At 38.8% G+C, this 20261-nt stretch overlaps 1 protein-coding gene across 1 annotated transcript; it reads right to left on the bottom strand.

Moving 5' to 3' along the window:
- Positions 1 to 468: 468 nt before the first annotated feature.
- On the bottom strand, positions 469 to 19872 carry CFAP36 (cilia and flagella associated protein 36). The gene is made up of 10 exons (XM_008162116.3): positions 19575 to 19872; positions 15629 to 15693; positions 14639 to 14740; positions 8577 to 8691; positions 5909 to 5996; positions 4219 to 4270; positions 3555 to 3657; positions 1481 to 1620; positions 1160 to 1309; positions 469 to 641 (listed from the first exon to the last, which is right to left on the bottom strand). The coding sequence occupies exons 1-10, from the start codon at positions 19687 to 19689 to the stop codon at positions 540 to 542; spliced, it is 1032 nt and encodes a 343-aa protein (XP_008160338.1). The 5' UTR covers positions 19690 to 19872; the 3' UTR covers positions 469 to 539.
- Between the last annotated feature and the right edge of the window lie 389 nt (positions 19873 to 20261).

The raw sequence follows: 20261 nt of genomic DNA, 5'->3' as shown, positions 1-20261 counted from the left end.
GCGACGGCTCCTTAGTATGGGCTTTATTACTTCCTGCTGCAGGACCTGAGTGGGTTTTTCCCATCTTTCTCCCTGCCTTCCTTTCAATCATCTTTCCAAACATTGCTTTCTCAAGAAGGCATGCAAGCCCGGCTTATCCCAGTGCACTTCTTCCTTCTAACACTTTGCTCTCTAGGCCTTCTTCACTAGCCCCATAAAGGCAGAGACCCTGTGGATCTAGTTAACTACTGTACCCTTAGTACTTAGCACAATGCTTAGCAGAAACAATAGGTAACCAAGTTTGAACGAATGAACACACTATCAATTAGTTTTCTATACCTTCTCTCCAAGAAATTATTCAGAAATTCATATTAAACTGGTCAGCATAAGTAGCTGCCTTCTCCAACTGCCCTTTACCTTAAATGTTCAATAAAACAGTAATAATGAGTTTGAATTTGCATTTATAAACAAGTATTTGAAACTAACAGGTTCAGTGTAAGGATTAAATAATTTATTTTTAAGAAAGTTTTCATTTCTCTTTTGCTAAATTGGTTTTAAATTTACTTATTAATAACTTCTTCTTTAAGTTTCTCTGCAAGCAATCTCCTCTTTAGTAATGTTTGCATCTCCTCTGCTGTCATTTCTGGTTTCTCTGTCATTTCCTTAAATAAAAAAAAGAAAAGAAAAAGAAAAAAATTGGCTACAGTAAAAGATGGGTTCATTTGTCTAAAATTCCCAATATACTGCCCTGACCAAAGAGCATTTTTAGTGAAATTTTTTTAAAAGTCACACATGGACTAAGTTCCATAAATCTCTTCCTTACAAAATTTCTTCTTTGGGAAGCCTCTTAAAGGTGGTGGCTAGGACACTGATGCTGCTCTACAGTAAAATATGTCAAAAGGCTCAGGTGAAATAGACTGCTGACCCTTACGCACTCAGAATAGGGCAAGTAAAGAAATAAGAAATGTATAATGAAACTGCTATCATATCTACCTCACAAAATCCTCATTACATAACCATCTTACTGCCTAGAAAAGACAGAAGGCGCTCCACTAGCAGGGAGGTTAATATAAATGGATCTACAAGCAATGTTGATGAGTAAAGCTTTCTTCCACATATTCTGATTTTGAGAATTCCACCTCTAGATATACTAGTTTTGACATACTAAGATCAGCCATACCTCTACTTCCCCAGCAGGTTTTCCCTTCTGTTCTGTATTTTGCATCTGCTTAGTCTTCATATCCTTTCTCATGGACATCAACTTATCTCTCTTCTGCTTGAGATAGTGCTCTCGTTGCCGCAGCTCTTCTGTTCCAAGTGTTGATAAATTCTGGGCCAAAAAAAAAGGAACAATAAAGTTCATATAGTAAATGGCAAAGATACCTGACTGATTCAATTAGAACTTTGAGTTCAAGATAACAAAAGTATATGACTATTTACATTGCTTGCTCCTAGTACTTTGTCATTTTGTTCATAGTTCTTAAAAAGTAATGTTACTTACTGCTATTGGTCCTTCAGTGCTTGCATATTCAAAGCCAGGAATCTTCAGGCCTTTTTGTGGGAGGGAAGATGTTTCAGGCAACATTTCCAGTTTTCCTGCCAAAGGTTCCACTGCTGAATTAGCAAAATGCACTTTTGCTTCTGGCAGTAGATAGAGACCAAGCAGAATATTATATTAAGTATTAGACTAGGTTCAGCAAAATTAGCTAGTATTAATAACACTTGTTTTTTTCTCACACTCATTCAATCAACACGCATTGATTCAGTGCCTATACTGTACCAGGCACTGGTTAAGAACAATAAACATGGTCTCTGTCCTCAAAGACCAGTTTCTTACAAACAATGACATTTTAATACCAAATTTCTGCTGTTTGATACTACAGCTACAAAATGATAAAATTCTCATCTAAAGATTAGAACTCCATTATAATGTAATACAACATTGCCACATAAGCCAAATAAACAGTACTAGAATCCAAACTTTTGCTTGTGGGTAAAAACAGTAAGTGAACCTATATTTTCAGAACCGTTAATGTAAAGTTATAATTTTTTGTAGTGGAAGAGTAAATACCAATAATATCAATAAATTTTGTTTGTAATACATATTAACGATAACTATAAACCTACCAACACATTAAGAAAATGTAAAGATTTTAAGAGAGACGATATGGCAGCGGAATAGACGGATGTGTCCCGAGCCTTGTCCCTGAGCAGTAGAATGAGCAACTAAAGCGAATAACATCTACCCCGAAATGGCGTAGTAGACACAGCTGGTGAGACAGTTCGGAGCTGGGAAGGGCAGAGGACGCCTGGAGAATGGTAAAATTGGGGATCTGGGCTGGAGAGAACTCTGAGCCCAGAGGGTCAGAGGGAAACTGCACAGGGAAATATCAAACCCATATTATCTATACTAATAAAAGGGTAATATGCTAATTAGACTGGAAGACCTTCTGGATATCCTTTACAGACAAAGCCATGGTGGCAGGGCCAAGGCAGAGGCAGTTAAGAGCGATCAGGCCAGGAGGGGAGGGCAATTGGGGGCTATCAGGCCAGCAAGGGGGGGCCAATTGGGGGCGAGGCTAGTGGGGGGCAGTTGGGGATGAGCAGGCCAGCAGACAGATCAGGCCTAAACTGGCAGTCGGACATCCCCCAAGGGGTCCCATATTGGAGAGGGTGCAGGTCGGGCTGAGGGACACCCACCCCCCCCTACATGAATTTCATGCTCCAGGCCACTAGTCTCAATTATAAAAGTTCTTCTAAACTGAAGTGTAAAAGAACACAAGATTTGAAGTCAGAAGACCAAACAGAGTAATCCACAGCTTAAGCATTTAATAGTTTAGTGATTTTGGACAAGTCACCCAATTTCCTTAAATTTCTTGTTAAAAAAAAGAAGGCAATATCATAATATCTACCTGACAGAGTTATGTTTTTATTTTTTAATTGAGAAAAGGATGTTTCTTTAAAAACACAGAAATCCATGATAAAATGAACTGAATTAATGATCATTATTCAATTTCTATTTCAGAATTACTTGTTTTCATATTAAGGAAATCAGAGCATACTGAAAATGGATTTCTACATATTCAACAATTTCATCTGCTAACATTTCCCACACAGATTCTCAGTGATTGTGCTTTCAACAATAGTTCCTGACTAAACATCTGGATAAATTAGCTACCTCTTATTTTCAAGATGTGCTTTAATTCACTTGGAAAGTAATATTATCATTCCAAGTTTAGCTTCTTACTTTCCACATAATTGTGGTCAAGGGTGAGAAGACCAAATGGATGTGAATACATTTTAGATGCTACAGCTGTGGTACCAAAGGCTGGGGGCAGGCTTACTGCTCTGGGTTCCAGGCTTCACTTAGAAAGTTGGGAACTATACCATTTCTGTCAGCTGGGTATTTCCTACCAGCTATCTTTCAGCTAAATTCACAAAGAACTTTAAATACCAATGGCCATTCAACACTCCGTCCAGGGTTTTAGAAGGTTAAGTACGTCACAGAAAGTTGCACACTCCTTACAATGTTTATGTATTCATATTATTAAAGTTTAGTGACACATCAAGCTTACCTAAGGGTGGGTGTGCATCATGTTCACCATCCCCCTGGGAATTACTCATTTTTGCAGTTTCATCAGCATTCGCCGTGGGTTCTTCTGTTTTAGCCTCTGATAACTTCAGGAATTCATTACACAATTTAAAAAAAAAACAAAACATTTTTTTGATTAGTCTTTACTACTTCATTACTTAAAAACTCCAAAGACATTAGATTTTTTTAAAAAATTACTGTTCTGTTTTTCCAAAGTTTTTAAGATGTTTCCAGTAATTTATATCCTCCATTTTTTAAAAATATGTTTTATTTATTTCAGACAGAGGAAGAGACAGAAACATCAATGATGCTTCAAAACTGAAGAAATCAAGGAGTGGGGAAGTAAAATATTTTTCTTACTCTTCTTTTATTCATAAAATTAAGGGAAATTTTTAAAAGGAATCCCCCAAAATATAAATGGTATTACAGTGTTTTGGAGTTAATAATGTAGTCTTTCTTGGAAATTTAAAGGTAGGTTGTTGGATTAATTATAAACTTATAAAGTTAAATACAAATGCTTAGAATTGCCAAGATAATATGAATACTTTTAGGAACTGTGTAGTTCCATATAAGCTTAAATTTTAACAACAAAAACTAGATTAACAATAATGAAATACTTCTATTATTTTAATATATTCTGTAGGCACCTGCTTTTTTCTCTTCTTTTCTTCCTCCTGGTCATATTCTTCTTTTGACTTTCTGAAATATATAAAATAAGGTAGAAAAGTAAATTTTCTTTTTTGGTCAAAGAAAAAATATTCAACAAGCAACGTGCTAACCTAAGCTTATAATATGTGCAAGGAATTTTGGAAACAAAAATGAAAATAATTGGGCTTTGCTTAAATCAGCTTACATCAACTGAGAAAGATATACATAGACTTTTACAGCATAGAGTTAATAATATAAAATACAGGCATGCCCATTTCTTCTGGAAATGTCAATGTCCCCTTGATAAACAAAGATCAATAGGTTTAAAACTCTAACCCAAATTTGAATGGAAAATCCCATTAATATCGACTTTGACCTCTGTCTTTATTTATAGCCCTCTTGATAAAATCCACTGCTCCCCTCCTTCTACTTTTCCCAGTGGCACCTGAGCTATCACAAAGCTTTTCTAATGCCATTATGCCCAAGCCTTAACAGCTTTCATAAACTGCTGAGGCAGTCTGATTTAGGAAAACAGCCATCACCTCTCTTACGTGTTCATAACTAAGCTCTACTACTTATACAGTATCACACACCCCTCAAAAACCCTTAGAAAATAACATTTAAAAGTACAATGTTGATCAGTTTTCAGACCACCAATCAACCAACAGAGGCAACCAGGATAAATCAAAACTTTACTAGTCTTCTAAACCTGACACCAAACATCCTTACCTCTTCAGCACTGTAAACTCAAAGCATTCTGTGTTATCTCAGGCTCCCATTTGCCCCTGCCGTGGAATGTAGGATCTGGCAGGAAAAGGCTGGGTTCACTCACACATCTGCCTCCCTCTCCACAACCACTCAAATCCCCTGAAATTAAGCAGTAAGTCCTAGAGCTCCTTACTATCAACCAGCCGCTCCTCCCCTCTGCTTTAGAGCTGGGAACAAGGTGAGCAGGTGGGGGTACAACAGGATGCTAGAAGATTTGTGGTTACAGCCCTTCCTCTCTACAGGTGACACAGTGGATGAAGGCTTTTACTATATATTTCTCACAGATTTAAAAATTAGGTGCTGAAATTGCCCCTCCAAACTTTCTATGGGGTCGGGGACAACAGGCCCAAGGGGGGAAATATGCCCCGTTAGTGGACTGCACACTCCGTGTCAGGCATTTGGCTGAGAATCATGTAACTGGGGCAAGGAAGAGAGGAGAAAGACAGTCATCTGGATAGGCACCTCCCACTGTCCTCTTCCCCTTGCAAGTTACCTGCCACTCATTCAGCTATTTGGTCTCTGGAGTCTGGATGTCCAGCCTCCTACTGTGAGACACATGGCTTGAGCCACCTCTGATACTGAGATCCAAAAGCCATGGAGTTTCCTGGTCAGCTCAGGCCACTACACCCCTTTCCAGGCATGGATCTACTGCATCTTGTTCCAATTTAGCTTCCTATTCCCACCACGGAAGTAGAAGACACTCCCATTTGTGTTGATCTGAAAATAATTTTTTTCTGTCCATTAAGAAATGTAATATATACATAGTTATAAACAAAATAAAATGACAAGTCATTTTCATGGTCTTCAGTAGAAAATTTAGATATTTTACTAGTTCATAATATTTTGGGGGTGAAAAGCATATATACAAGTCATATTACAAAATTCTAGTGATTCATTCAAAAAATAATTAAAGAAGGATACCTAAGAACTTCCCTCAGGATTTTCATCTCTTCCTGTTCAAGATCACTGACCACATCAGAACCATCTGTTAAGCAGTCAGGTAATACACCTGTTCAAAACCAGACCACATGGAAGAATATCAACTCAACTGAAAACATTTATTTCTCACTATCCTAGTTCATCAAGAAGTACAAATAATTTATTAATATCTGTCACTTTTAAAAAGATTCTAAACTATTATCTTTTTAACTATGGTCTTTTTTACTTTTTATCCTTTCAGGGAATCAGCAGTTCCCAACACCACCACCACCCAAAAACAAAACAAAACAAAACAAAAAAAAAAAACACACAATTTTACCTAGAAATGTTCTTATTTGTATTGCTTATTAAAAGTAGCAACTATTATATATGGTATTAAAAATTAATTTAAGCTATTTTCTTCCATAATCACAACTAGCAGAAGGTATAGCACTGAACTCAGTAGGTTCCTACTAATGAAACTATGCTCTCAAAAGTATCCCTTAAAAGGGGAAAGAGTTTACAAGATAAAATATAAAATACTTTGTTAATTAAAATAGCTTGTTAATACTCTTCATTCATATTACAACAAATGCTACTGAAAGGGGCCCTGCTTACTACATGCAAAAAAGCCTGGTGCTAAGCACTTAGGGGGAATATAAAGATGAATAAAACAATCTCTGTCCTTGAAGCTTCTATGCAAATATTGGGCTAATAACTATTAACCAGGGCAGTACCAACTGCAGCCCAAGGCAAATAATAATTTATAGCAAGCAATTATAAGTATTAATTTAATTTACTTTATTACCTATATCTTCTTAATAAGCAGGTAGACTGGTAATAAGTGTTCTGTTCATATCTATAATTACATTCTCATAATATTAGCAGCATGTCTCAAAATTTTAACTTCTATTTTTCGGTCCACATATGACAATGGGCTTTTGGATCTAATCTAAATTAAAGTAGCTTTATTATTTTAATCCCCTTGTTGTTTAAATGCATTTTTAATTAAACTTTTTATTTTGAGATAATTACAGTTTCACACACGGTTGCAAGAAATAATACAAAGTGATGCTATGTATTCTTTCCCCAGTTTCTCCCAATGGTAACATCTTGCAAAACTACAGTACAGTATCACAATCAGAAAACTGACATCTATATAACCCATTAATCTTAAGTGCATTTTTGCTAAGTCAAAAGATATACAATTAGTATTCTCCTAATACACTTTGTAAGGAAAATGAAAAGAACAAAGGAATGAATAATGTAGCAGTATGCAATTCTTCAAAACCATCAAAATAATGCTCTGATTTGCATTTCCCCAAAATTCTTTGATAAAATACAACAAAGAATCCAGAGAGCTTTTGGATTTTTCTCACCACAAATACAATTTTCAAATGGTCTACAGATTTGAGTAAAATCAACATTGCTCTAAGGTCCTCAGCCCTGGATCTAAGTTACTAAAATTCTGCAGCACACCAAAAAATATATTTTTTGCTGATCTGACGAAAAAAATAGGTATAATTTTGATTCATTCACACGGATGGCTATTGTTCTGTTGGCTGTTGTCATATTTTTATTTGTCAGTCTAAGAGAAAAGAGGTCAGTGCCCCTGACTAAATAGTCAGGTATTGCATGTTTTTTAAATTCTTGCGGCACACCAGTTGAAAATCACTGTTCTAAGGGATTGAGTCTCTACTCACATGAGACAAATGAGAGGAGAATCCACAAGGGCCCTGCAACATTTTATTGTTTTCCCTGCAACAAGAGAAACTCTATTGTTGCATGTCCCAGACCCTTAGAAGCAAACAGGATCACTGACCAACAGCTCTCGTACCTTTGAGAAACAATCAAAGAAAAGGTACGGCTGCCAAACCATTAAAAAGTACATAGGCATGGTAAAGAATATCAGTGGCAATCTATTGAGCAAAGGAGCACATAGGTTATTAAGGTCAGGTTTTGTCCAACAACAGTAGTTCTCAGTGTGGTCCCAAGACCAAGAGCTTTACCGTCATCTGGGAACTTGTTAAAAATGCAAAGTTTTAGGCCCTACTCCAGACTTACTGAATCAGAAACTGAGAGACATATGTATTTCTACAAGGCCCCCCCCCCCCCCCCCCCCCGCCCGCCCCAACTGCTTCCAATGCTTTAATCCCACAAGCGTCCAGATCAGGGTTAGGGATTGAGCCTGCAACCAAGGTATGCACCCTTGACCGGAATTGAACCTGGGACCCTTCAATCCTCCATCCAATGTTCTATCCACTGAGCCCAACCAGCTAGGGTTGGAAACCAGTTTCTACATTGGTTTCCTAAGGTCCTAACAATGACAAGCCAGAGGAAGGGTAGTCACATTCTCTCAACTGTAACTACAACTGTGATCACTCAAAAATACTGAATTTCATAAACTATTTGGCTGGACAGAAAAATCAAGCTCTCTGAAACCTAAATCATCCTTCCATCAAATTCTGGTCTGCATTTGAAATGTCAAACACACACTGATCAGGAAGTTTACACTCTTGAATCTCTTAAGTCAGCCATAGACTTTCAAACTTGGAATAAATATAAACATAAAGGCAGCTACATTTAAGACCATGTTAGAATCAGCATAGTCAAAATTGCAACAACAAAAAAAGTGCATTTAGCACTTTGATTTCTGAATTCAACATTTTACCATTTCTCTCTTGAATTATTCGAATGGCTTGCAGCTGCATTTCAATGTTTTTCTGGACCATCATTGCTTTAAAGATAGTAAAATCTTCTGCGGCCAACACGGGTTGCAAAATGGCCTGTGGAAAGAAATCTGTAAGTTAAATTCACATTTTAAAACTACATGTATTTATTGCACTTCTTAGACAATGCATTTTCTTCAACATTGAGGCAAGACCTACCAACACAAAGATTACAACTCACTAAAGGTTCAGATGATGTTAGCATTTTTTAGCAATAAAGTATTTTTTAATTAAAGTATATACGTTGTATTTTACACATAAAAACAGGATCTGAATTTGTTTTTCTGCCTAAATAATCTATTTGGTTTTATTCTGTCACTTGAAATGTATTGTTTAATGATAAATCATTAACTACAATATGATCCCTTAGTTAATAAAAATACCCAATTAAATAAAAGTAAATGCCAAAAAAAAAAAGTCTGAAAAGTAAGTGTAGTATGTTATTAGTAATGTGAGAATGCAATTGTAATTGTCCTATATGTAGAAAGTTTCATGGAAGAGGCAGAATTAGAAATTAAGATGTAAAATCCTTTTCTGGCTAAAACTGAAGTGTAACAAATTAGAAGAAAATAAATAAAGGTGTCTACCCCACAATACCCAAATTAACATTTCCTTAACTACAGAAAACTACTGTTATATCAAAGAGCAAACCAATTCCCAAGCTAACCAATAAGAAGTAGAATAAAATTTGAAATGCGTAAAAACCCGAAAGAAAACACTCAGATGTGATCCATCTTACTAAAATCTTACTTCAAGTTTTACATGATATTGTGGAAAAGCTGAACACACAAAATCGTGGAGAGGCAATGAAGGGTGTGCTATTCTTGTTCACCAGGTAGGCGGCAGCAATGTCAAAGACACCTTAACAAAAGCGCCATCAAAGAGCTCTAAGCAAAGAGGAAGGAGCCCTTCCCACAACAACCAGCTCACATCCTAGACACCCCCAGTATAGAAAAATAAAGTGCAAACGTAGCTCTCTGTGACAATTATAGGGTCAACTATAGGAAAAATGTTTCTTTTCCCTTAAATTCAATAACACTATTCGAAAGGCCCAGGGCAGAGATGGTAAATAGGCTTCATCTGTATTTGACTAAAGTTGCAGCCCAGAGCTCAGTAATTGTGGGCAGCCTCTGATAGATCAGTGATGTCCACCAGGGCCTCTTTATGGCATTATGGCACTACATAACTTTGTTCTGGGGCTTCCCAGACTTCTTATTAGAAATATCAAATACTTTAAACTCATCACTAACAAACACTTGCAGGGCACTGCTATTGATGGCAATGTGTCAACTAGAGCTTCTTTTAGCAAGTCAGTTTGAGCTGATACTTAAAAGCATCCTGCAGGGCTTCTCAAAGTGTGTTTTAAGAATACAGGAAGGAGGGGTTAACTGAATATTCCTAAGCCCTGCCCTAGACATAATGAATCTAAATTTCTGACGGATGGGTGCCCATGTATCTCCCCATATAATTTTTAAAATATTAAAGTCTGAGAGCTACTGGTACATTGGCGAAAAAATGAGGCCTTGACATCAAAAGCCTCTGCTATCAGCTCAATTTTAGGTAAACTTAAAACTGCTCTAAAAAAGTCTATTAATTTTTTAAAGTCTTACACAAAATATTGTTAATTACTCTGTGTGTATTTTTAGGAAATGAAAGTTACACCACATATGTAATCTTGTCAATGATCCAAGTTATTGAGGGGGAAGCATAATTTTCCCAAATTACTAGTATTACAAATATTAATGTAATAATAGTATATTAATGTATTAATATATAATAATATCTATACTAATAAAAGGGTAATATACTAATTACACTGGGAGACCTTCAAGGAGACCTTCCAGATGTTCTTCTGGACAAAGCCATGGTGGCAGGGCCGAGGTAGAGGCGGTTAGAGGCCAAGAGGGGAGGGGAGTTGTGGGTGATCGGGCAGGTGGGGGGGGAGTGTTGGGGGTAATCAGGCCAGCGGGGTGGGGGCAGTTGGGAGTGAGCAGACCAGCAGGGGGGCCAGTTGGGGGCAAGCAGGCTGTCAGTGGGGGTCAGTTGGGGGTGATCAGGACAGCAGGGGGAAGGACAGTTTGGAGTGAGTAGGCCAGCAGGGGCGGGCAGTTGGGGGCAAGCAGGCCAGTGGGGAGGGAGGGTGGGGGTGAGCAGGCCAGCAGGGGAGGCAGTTGGGGGCGAGCACACTGTCATGGGGGGCATTTGGGGGTGATCAGGCTGGCAGGGGGGGCTTTTGGGGGCAAGCAGGCTGGCGGCGGGGGGCAGTTGGGGGTGAGCAGGCTGGCAGGCATAGTGGTTAGGGGCAATCAGGCAGGCAGGCAGGTGAGCGGTTAGGAGCCAGCAGTGCTGGATTGCGAGAGGGATGTCTGACTGCCAGTTTAGGCCCAATCCCTGTAAACCAGCAGTAGGACATCCTTCAAGGGGTCCCAGATTGGAGAGGGTGCAGGCCGGGCTGAGGGACACCCCACCCCCGTGCATGAATTTTGTGCATCAGGCCTCTAGTATTAATAATAATATAATATAGCATTAATGTCTTCCTTATAAATGTCAAGATAATCAACTGAATAAACAAAAACAAAAGCAAAAAATAATTTGTCTCTTGCCATAAAGAAATCTCTGGTTTTGGCAATACATTGATAACAATGATGAACTCGATTCTCACCAAAAAAAAAAAAAATCACAAGCAATGAAGGAAGTCACTTTTGCCTATTTCAATTGGAAAATAGCACATAATTAGTAATATTACTGAAGACAAGTGAAATAATATCTCTGTATTTATTATATTGCCATAATTTTCTAAACTATTTAGAAAGATATTCTAAGTCATAAGCATTTTTAAAGAAATCACACATATATAACAGAAAAACATGCTCTTAAAAAGTCTTTTTCTTTTTTTTTAATAAGAGTTCTTCATTTAATTAATGTCATTAGACCCCTTACCACTCCTGCTGACTTTAATACATAGAGTATTCCAGGACCAGTGGTTTAGGTCTAATGATAACCAAACCAGGAAAAAGAATCTTTCAAGTTGGCTTTAGCAATACAATGGGAACTGGCAACTGATTTAAAAAACAAAATCAAACTAAGCAAACCAAAACAAAATAAAAATTACCTCCTAAAATTATCCAGGGCAAGCAAATGGTTTCTTGAATTCATTCTTGGGCCCCCCATTGACATAATGGAATTACCTTCTTATCTGTCAGTGGGGGTCAGTTGTAATAATAGTATATTAATGTATTAATATATATAATAGTATCTATACTAATATAATCTTCGCTATCAGATCAGGGCAAGAATCAACCAATGACTGCACAAATAGAACCATAAATCGATGTTTCTCTTTCTCTCTCTCCCCCTCCCTCTCTTTCTACAATAAATAAAACTTTTTTTAAAAGATTATATAATTGCTGCAAAGCAATATGTAACATACTTTGAGCTGTTTTTCTGATAATGGTGACAGACTTAGCTGATTCAATCAGGTTGATATTCAGAATCTGGTGCTAAGAGTTTGCCCCAAAAGAGAATAAAGCTAACTAGTCCACATGGGGATTGAACCCATGACCCTGGCCTGATTAACACAGTGCTAATCAACCACCAAAATAGCCACAGATAATTAAGAGGTGCTTCCATATATACCACCTTATATATGTCAGGTATTGTGCTAAATGCTTTATGAACATTACCTCTGAAATTGCACAAAAATCTTTCAAAGTAGATACTCTCCATATTTTATGGATATGGAAATTTATAATCAGATTGGATAAGAAAGGAAAACCAAAACAACTTTTGTCCAAGGTCTTAGATCTAGTAAATGAAAAATGTATGACTCATATCAAGTTCTGTCTGTGTCAAAAGACTTGAGTCCTTGTACCAATCAAATCCAGATAAATCAAAAGGTGTTGTATAATAGAACAAATGAGAAAGATGTGTTACTCTTGATCTGAAAGCAATATTTTAAAATTCTGGATACCTTCATTCCAATAATTTAAACTTATCCTGATAACAAAAACAAAAGATGGATATGTCTAATATTACTGTGAACATTTTTATTCACAAAGTAATTGAGACTCTAATAGTACTGTGAACATCTTTATTCAGGAAATATTCCGGAAACACAAGGAAAATAAAAACAAATACCAATGTCTTAAAAATAAATTTAAATGCTACTTAATAACTTTCAAATTCTTCCTATTTCACTAAAAAGGAGAAGAAAATAGTGTCTATTATTATTCCTTAAACTAAAACTACAGTGTATATACAACAAAAGCTACTGGTGAACTGTAAAACAACTTTTGTTTTTTATAATTATTAATCAACAAAATCATGTTTGCTTACATTCATGTTGGTATATCAATAGCATTTAATATTTCTTTAAATGTCATGTTATATTTAAGATTTTCTATCTCTAGAATCAGAGGTGATCATTCAATGAGCAAAAGTTGTGCAAAAGAAAACTGAAGCAGGAAGTGCTTAACAGTAGTTAAAGCAAGCTCTTCTAAGCCACAATAAAGAGATAATTTAAGTTAACAATAATTTATTAAGAACTGCCTATTAGGAATTAAGTTCTCATCCTGTGATAGATGCTGGGAATGCAAAGTTACTTAAAACAGCTCAAAGGACTTACAATCTAGTAAAGGAAACAGAGTTGTAAGAAACTATAAATAAAGGCAGAATACCAAAAAATGTAAGTGCCCAGTGAGGCACGATGAGTGTTAGTCAGACTAGAAGGATCAGGAAACCTGCCTTAAGAAGAAAATTTAAGCCAGGCCCTGATGATGAGGATTTTCCTGGATAAGGAAAGGATGGTGGGGTGGGGATGTGGGAGCCAAATATTCCAGAGTAAAGGAATAGCATAAGCAAAGTCATTTACGAGAGCAAGTGGCCTGAAATGACTGTAGTACATAATGTATTGGAGAACTATAGCAGGAGAAGGCGGCTAAAAATATAATTTGGGGTCACATCGTAGAGAATCCTAATTACTATCTCACTAAGGAATTATCATTTGGTAGATGCTGGGAAGCTAAAACAACTCTTTCAGAAGAAGGCTACTTGGTAATAGTAACATATCCCTATCCTCAGCCTCTGAGCAAGAGGCTCGCAGGTGGGGGGCCTGGGCTGGTATCCTGATTCAATTACCTACTTAGCTGTGTACTTTGCTCTAGTTGTTTAATGTATTTGTGCATTCGTTTTCTCATTTCTAAATGGAAGTATAATATTTCTTAAGGAATATCAGGAAAATTAAATGAGATAATACATATCAAGTGCCTAAAATAAGCAACTAACATGAGCCCTCAATAAATATTAGTTATAAATTCACATGATACCTACTTCAGCCCAGCACTGCAGAACTAATCCTATATAATAAGAGAGGAATATGCTAATTATCCATTATGCCATGAGGCATAACGACCGACCGTGTAACCAGATCACGAATCTGCAGGACGGTAGGGCAGCAAACTACAAGCGGGCAGCGGAGAGCTCTGATGGGGGGGGGGGAGGAGGAGGTGGGGAGAGCTACTGGCTACAAGCCAAGCGGGCAGCAAGCAAGCAGGAGGCAGAGAGCTATACGAGGGAGCAGGGCAGCAAGCTAGGGGGGGGGGGGGGGCCCTGCGGGAGGGGGGGGGGGGTACAGGAGGGCGGCAGAGAGCTACTGGCGCACAGATTCCTGTGCAGGGCACTAGTAAGATAATAAAAGTAGTTCCAAAAGGAGGAAGCCCCAGGAACTGTGTTCTATGAATTTGCTGGATTAAAAAAGGAGCAACTACAAAACTATCAGTGATCTATTATATTCTAAATGCAGAAAGTTCTTTTTTAATTGCATCAGTTCATTAATGCCTCAAATTATCATTTCTCAAGGTATTTATAAAAAAGAACTCATATGTAATGACTTTCTACAATGTCAAGAATAATCTTTGATAATCAAACATAGCAAATTTAAGTAAAACCCTTTTTTGGGTCATTTTTATCAAAACCATATGTTATGGAATAACATGAAAGCAAAAACCTGTGATGTCCGGGTCTTTGCAAGAGGAGAAGTGCATGCTTCTTGAAATTGATCTTCATTAATTCCAATTTCTTTGAGATAACCTTCTAACAGCTTTTCAACCTAAAAAGAGGAAGTTTAACTTTTATAATTTACATAGAAAAATTCAAAATGACAGTTTTCATGTTAAGTATGAGTTTAAAAGAGTATAATCAAATGTTTGTTTGCAATTATTAATCTATATTAATCTACATAAAATTATACTACATGAGAGTGGCAATGTTTTTCATTGAAAAAACAAACAACAAAAAATTAAAAATTTTCAGAGTATCTAATGAAATTTTATTTCTTCTACTGAAAATAACTGAAGTCAAGATTATGAAGTTTGATGAGGTACAACTCTTCTGCTACCCAGAGGAGTCATTTTTAAAAATCACAAGACAACTAAATTAATAACACTTCCCAGGATGTATCAGCAAAAGAAGAATAAAATTTAAAGATTAGATGCAAGATTCCTTAACATAGTCATCCTAAACCATTCTTTAGATTATAGAGTAGAAGAAATATGAAGTCATAAGGATGAGATGCTGAAAGAATTCTTGGAGTCTGATGCAACTAGTAGTACTATTAGGATAGACTGGATTTTTTAAAGAATGTTGATGGACAAATCTATTTTTTAATTTATTTTTAAGTTTATTTATTTACTCATTTTGTATTTATTTTTGTCAATCCTCACCTGAGGATATTTTTCCGTTGATTTTTAGGGTGAGTGGAAAGGAGGGGGAGAGACAGAGAGAAAAACATCTATGTGAGAGAGACACATTGATTGGTTGCCTCCGAGATACGTGCCTTTGACAAGCATTGAACCCAAGACCTTATGGTCCTTGGGCCAACACTCTACCCACTGAGCCAAACCACCTAGGGCACCATTTTTTAATTTAGAAGAGCTAAAATTGATATTATTCGAAGTACCTTTAAAAATCAGTAAAAAATATAAATAAAATTACTTACTAGTTCTTTGTATTCCTGATGAATCTCTGTATAGGTCAATTTGCTTTCTTCTTCATCATCAAAAACTAAATTGAATAAAATATTGCATAAAAAATGATATCATTAATGCTACTATAAAAGTCTACTCCTATATCTTACAAACAGATACTTGTATATGTACTTAGAAGTATATACTTATACATACATTAGAGGCCTGGTGCATGAAATTCGTGCACTGGAGAAGGGGGGGGGTCCCTCAGCCTGGCCTGTGCCCTCTTGCAGTCCAGGACCCCACGCTCCTTACCACCCGCCTGCTCACTGCTCCTTATCGCTCGGTTCACTGTTTCTTAGTGCTGCCACAGAGGCAGGAGAGGCTCCCACCACTGCCGCTGTGCTTGCCAGCTGTGAGCCCAGCTTCTGGCTGAGTGGCATTCCTCCTGTAGGAGCCTGCTGACCACCAGGGAGCAGCTCCTGCATTGAGCGTCTGCCTCCTGGTGGTCAGTGACCGGTCGTTCTGGTTGTTCCGTCATAAAGGTCGCTTAGGCTTTTATTATATAGACTAGAGGCCCGATGCATGAAATTCGTGCAAGGGCCTTGGCACCCACCACCACCGAGGCCAGGGGCCTCTGCTGCCTCTGCCTCAGCCCCTGCCTGCTGCGGCTTTCTCCAGAAGCAAGGATGTCCAGTCTAATTAACATATTACGCTTTTATTATTATTATATAGATACCATACAGGGATGGGCAAAAGTAGTTTTACAGTTGTGAGTATGCGAAGCAGAGTTTATTACTGTATTATTATTTATAAATTGTATTATTTTTCATATGAACTGTAAACGTACATTTGTTTGCCCACCCCTGTATGTATCTGTCAGTCCTAGATCTTTTTACCTTTACCTGACATCCTTGGTCCCCACTTCTTTGAGTCATTATATATACACTAGAGGCCCAGTGCACAAAATTAGTGCATGGGTAAGGTCCCTAGGCCTGGCTGGCAATCAGGGCCAATCAGGTTCCCCGCCTCCCCACCTCCCCGCCTCCTCCTTCGCTAGCTCCCTCAGTGCCCCCTCAGTGCCCTGCAGTCGCCACTGGTCACCCACCAAGGTCCCCACCGCCCCCTGGTGGTCAGCACACGTCATAGCAAGCAATCAAACTCCCAGTCTCCTGGTCAAACTCCCACAGGGACACTTTGCATATAAGCCTTTTTTTTTTAAATATATTTTATTGATTTTTTACAGAGAGGAAGGGAGAGAGATAGAGAGTTAGAAACATCGATGAGAGATAAACATCAATCAGCTGCCTCTTGCATACCCGCCACTGGGGATGTGCCCGCATCCAAGGTACATGCCCTTGACCAGAATCGAAGCCGGGACCTTTCAGTACGCAGGCTGACGCTCTATCCACTGAGCCAAACCGGTTTTGGCGCATATAAGCCTTTTATATATATATCTGGATAGTATTAATTCTAAACAAGTTATTTTTCTTACTTAAAATCTAATTCATATGGAAGACAAACATTAATTTGCTACTTTTCAATCAATAATATAAGGCAACAATTTCTTTATAAATTTTTCATGGAATATTATTGTTAACAATTTTTAAGCAATAATTCCTTTCACAATGGGCTCCATATTTTATAGTACTGGACCTTTGCTGATTAAAATTTTACTGAAAAGTTACTAGGCCATTTTTGTTATATATAAATCAATAATGAAGTTAAATAAAACCAAAACAAATTGTTTAACTGAATGATCATATGTGTGAAACAATGTAGATTAGAAAGATATATTTTCCCTCAAAAAGCTAACAATCTAATTAGGGGACCAGGGCAAATTCAAGAATTGTAAACAATAAACTTTTTTACACACACCCCCATCTTTCAAAAATACAAAACTAACTTCTGTAATTTTTTATTTAAGACTCTTGAATATTGCTCTTTGCCTAGGGAACAAGTACAAAATCCTTAGAAGGCCAGGCAAACTCCTCCAAGATTGGATCCCAAGCTTCATCTCCCACCACTCCAACACCCAATCTTTGCACTCTTAACAATACAATTACTTGGAATATCACCAAATACAGTGCTTCAAATCTAATGCCTTTCCTCAAGCCGGTCTTAGATCTTTTTGCTTTTGCCTCCCTGGTCCCAACTTCTTCAAGTCATTATAAGTGGCACACACTTCATGACCTGCTACCCCGCTCCTAGGCTGGTTAGATGCCTTCCTCTGAACCCTTATAATATAGCACCATGTCCCTACCTTTATTATAACACCTGTCACTTTGTATTTAAATCCCATTTACTTGCCTGTCTTCCCCACTTCTTAAGGATAATAACTGTGATTTATTCATCTTTCTATCCCCAGCTTCTGACCCAAAGACACTCAATAAATGTTTGTCGAAATAAATCCTGATATCACAAAGTTGTACAAAACTAATCTTTAAAATATCTGACGTGGAGAATAGCACACTGACAACCCAAAGTCAAGTGAACTATAATGATTATTTCAAGGGTCACTGGGATGTTAATTCTGAAACCAAATTACTGCATTCCATGTTTATAAAACTGAGGATTACTGTTTCCCTGTTAGATCACACAATCGGGTGCATTATTACTGAGATGCAGCCACTTTAGATTTTGGGGGATAAAAAGAAGAACAATGCTGGAATTTTTTCCCATTTCAGCATCTAGTCTCAGTGGGATAAATGGGATCAAAAGGTGACAAAATTTCCTTTGTCTCCTAAACGAGGTCAGAATTCCACATGCTTTATCAGTCTCAATAGCATTTTAATTTCTTTAAAAGAGCACAAATACAAGTTATTTTTCATTTCTTTAAAAAAAATACCTGTAAAAACAATATGTAATAAATACTATTTGAATTTTTATTATGGCAATGAAAAGATTCAGTGGTCAAATTAAACTTCCTCTCCACCACATTCATGGAATCTTAGGGTTGAAAGGACTCTTAAAAGGGCATCCAGGATAACCAACCATTTGGTAGTTGAAATCCCCCTCTAGCACATTTCCATTCAGTTGCTGTCAGATCCATCCAAACACGAGTGCCTGGGGAGCTCATCACCTTCTGAGGAAGGTTAACTTACCTGGGATGCATTGCGTTATGAAGCACTTCCTTCGGAGAAATTTGTTTCCCTGTAGCTTGTACCCAACTGAGCCTAGCTCCATCCCACTGAACCTTACAAAACAAGTCTAATCCCTCCAACGTAAGACAGAAGTTCAAATGATGAATGGATTCCTCCCATCAAAGTCCTGCCCAGCTAAACAACCTGAATGACAGTTGGGCATTCATCGGTATGACAGGTTTCTGGTTCCCAATGGGCTCCAATTTGTCTCCAAGGACTGAACGCAGAACTCCAAGAGTGAACTGATCAGAACCTGGGGGTGACCTTCCCTCACAGGGAATGTTACGCCACGTTTCTGTACCTCATTGGTTAGAAAATAGCCCCCCCCCCCCCCACCACCACCACCCCTTTTGGGTATAGCCGAGAGTCAGAGCTCAATAAAGGGAATGCAGGCCACCAGGATCACCGGTTCTGAGCCTGCAGTATTCACACGCCCCTCTTTGCGGTCAACTGTTGGGAACAGACGGAGCTCAGAGGCAAACTGACGCCTCTCCCCCCCAAGCCTCTGGGGAGGTTGTTGAAGAAGCCCACCCAAACAGTGCACCTGCCCAGACCAGAAACGTGCAGGATGCGGGGAGAGACCAAACCGGGGGTTAAAGTCTAACGTGTGTTCTTGGGCCCAGCGGGAGGAGAGCCTCGGTCCCATTTTCAGTTCTGTCAAAAGAAAACACTGGCGTCGTGACAGCTAAACCTCCTACAAACCCAGCTCTCAACCCGGCGGATCGGGTTTGGAGCCCGGGGAGATGGAGGTGGTTGGTGGGGACCACCTCCCCGTCGACTGCTGGTGCGAAAGCGGCAAGTACAACGGAGGGTCAGTTCGGGCTCTCGTGTTTACCTTCACATTTCTGCTCCACAAAATCCAAGATGGGGATGGACCAGTCCGGGCCTCGCAGGAATCCCGCGATGCTCTCCACCACCCATTCTACCTCGTCCTCTTCTTCCGCAGCCATCCGGCCGGGCGGAGCGCCGCGGGACCCGAGGCCAGACCCCCCGGAGCCAGCGAAGGCCCTTCGACCGCAGGGAGCTGAGAGCAAACTGGTGAAGAATTGCCCCCCGCAGTGGCCCTGTCACCTGGAGGATAGCGACGGACTAGTTAACGTAAAATGGTCGCTATGGCAACACCTGCGCTCCCCGCAGCCGTCCGGAAGTGAGGCCAGCTTCGCAGGGAGCCTGCGCATTTCAGAGAAAGGGGCATTGAAGCTTCCTATTGGCTAGAAAAGAACAGTGGCGGAGCAAAAGATAGCCTTCCGCCCATTGGCCCGGCGTTGCTAGGACGGAGAGTAGACGTGTAGTCATTGGCTGGAGGTCCTAGCAGGACTCTCCACGTTCCCTCTTCCGAGAAGTGCGTGGGAGCCAAGGCTTGGAAACGAGGTAGGGAGGTTCCCCCAGGGACCCGGCCTCCAGCCCAAAGGGCTTTGAACCCAACTAAGTGCCAACCATTCGCAAATGTGCAGGCCCAGAAGCATTACTAATTAAAGGGTTGTTTAACAGTAAGACTTGCTGATTGGCTCTGCAGTCTTTG

This window comes from Eptesicus fuscus, chromosome 16 (assembly GCF_027574615.1).
Source record: "Eptesicus fuscus isolate TK198812 chromosome 16, DD_ASM_mEF_20220401, whole genome shotgun sequence".
Classification (NCBI taxonomy): domain Eukaryota; kingdom Metazoa; phylum Chordata; class Mammalia; order Chiroptera; family Vespertilionidae; genus Eptesicus; species Eptesicus fuscus.
The sequence above is the reverse complement of the archived record's forward strand: the minus strand, read 5'-3'. Positions and strand labels throughout refer to the sequence as shown.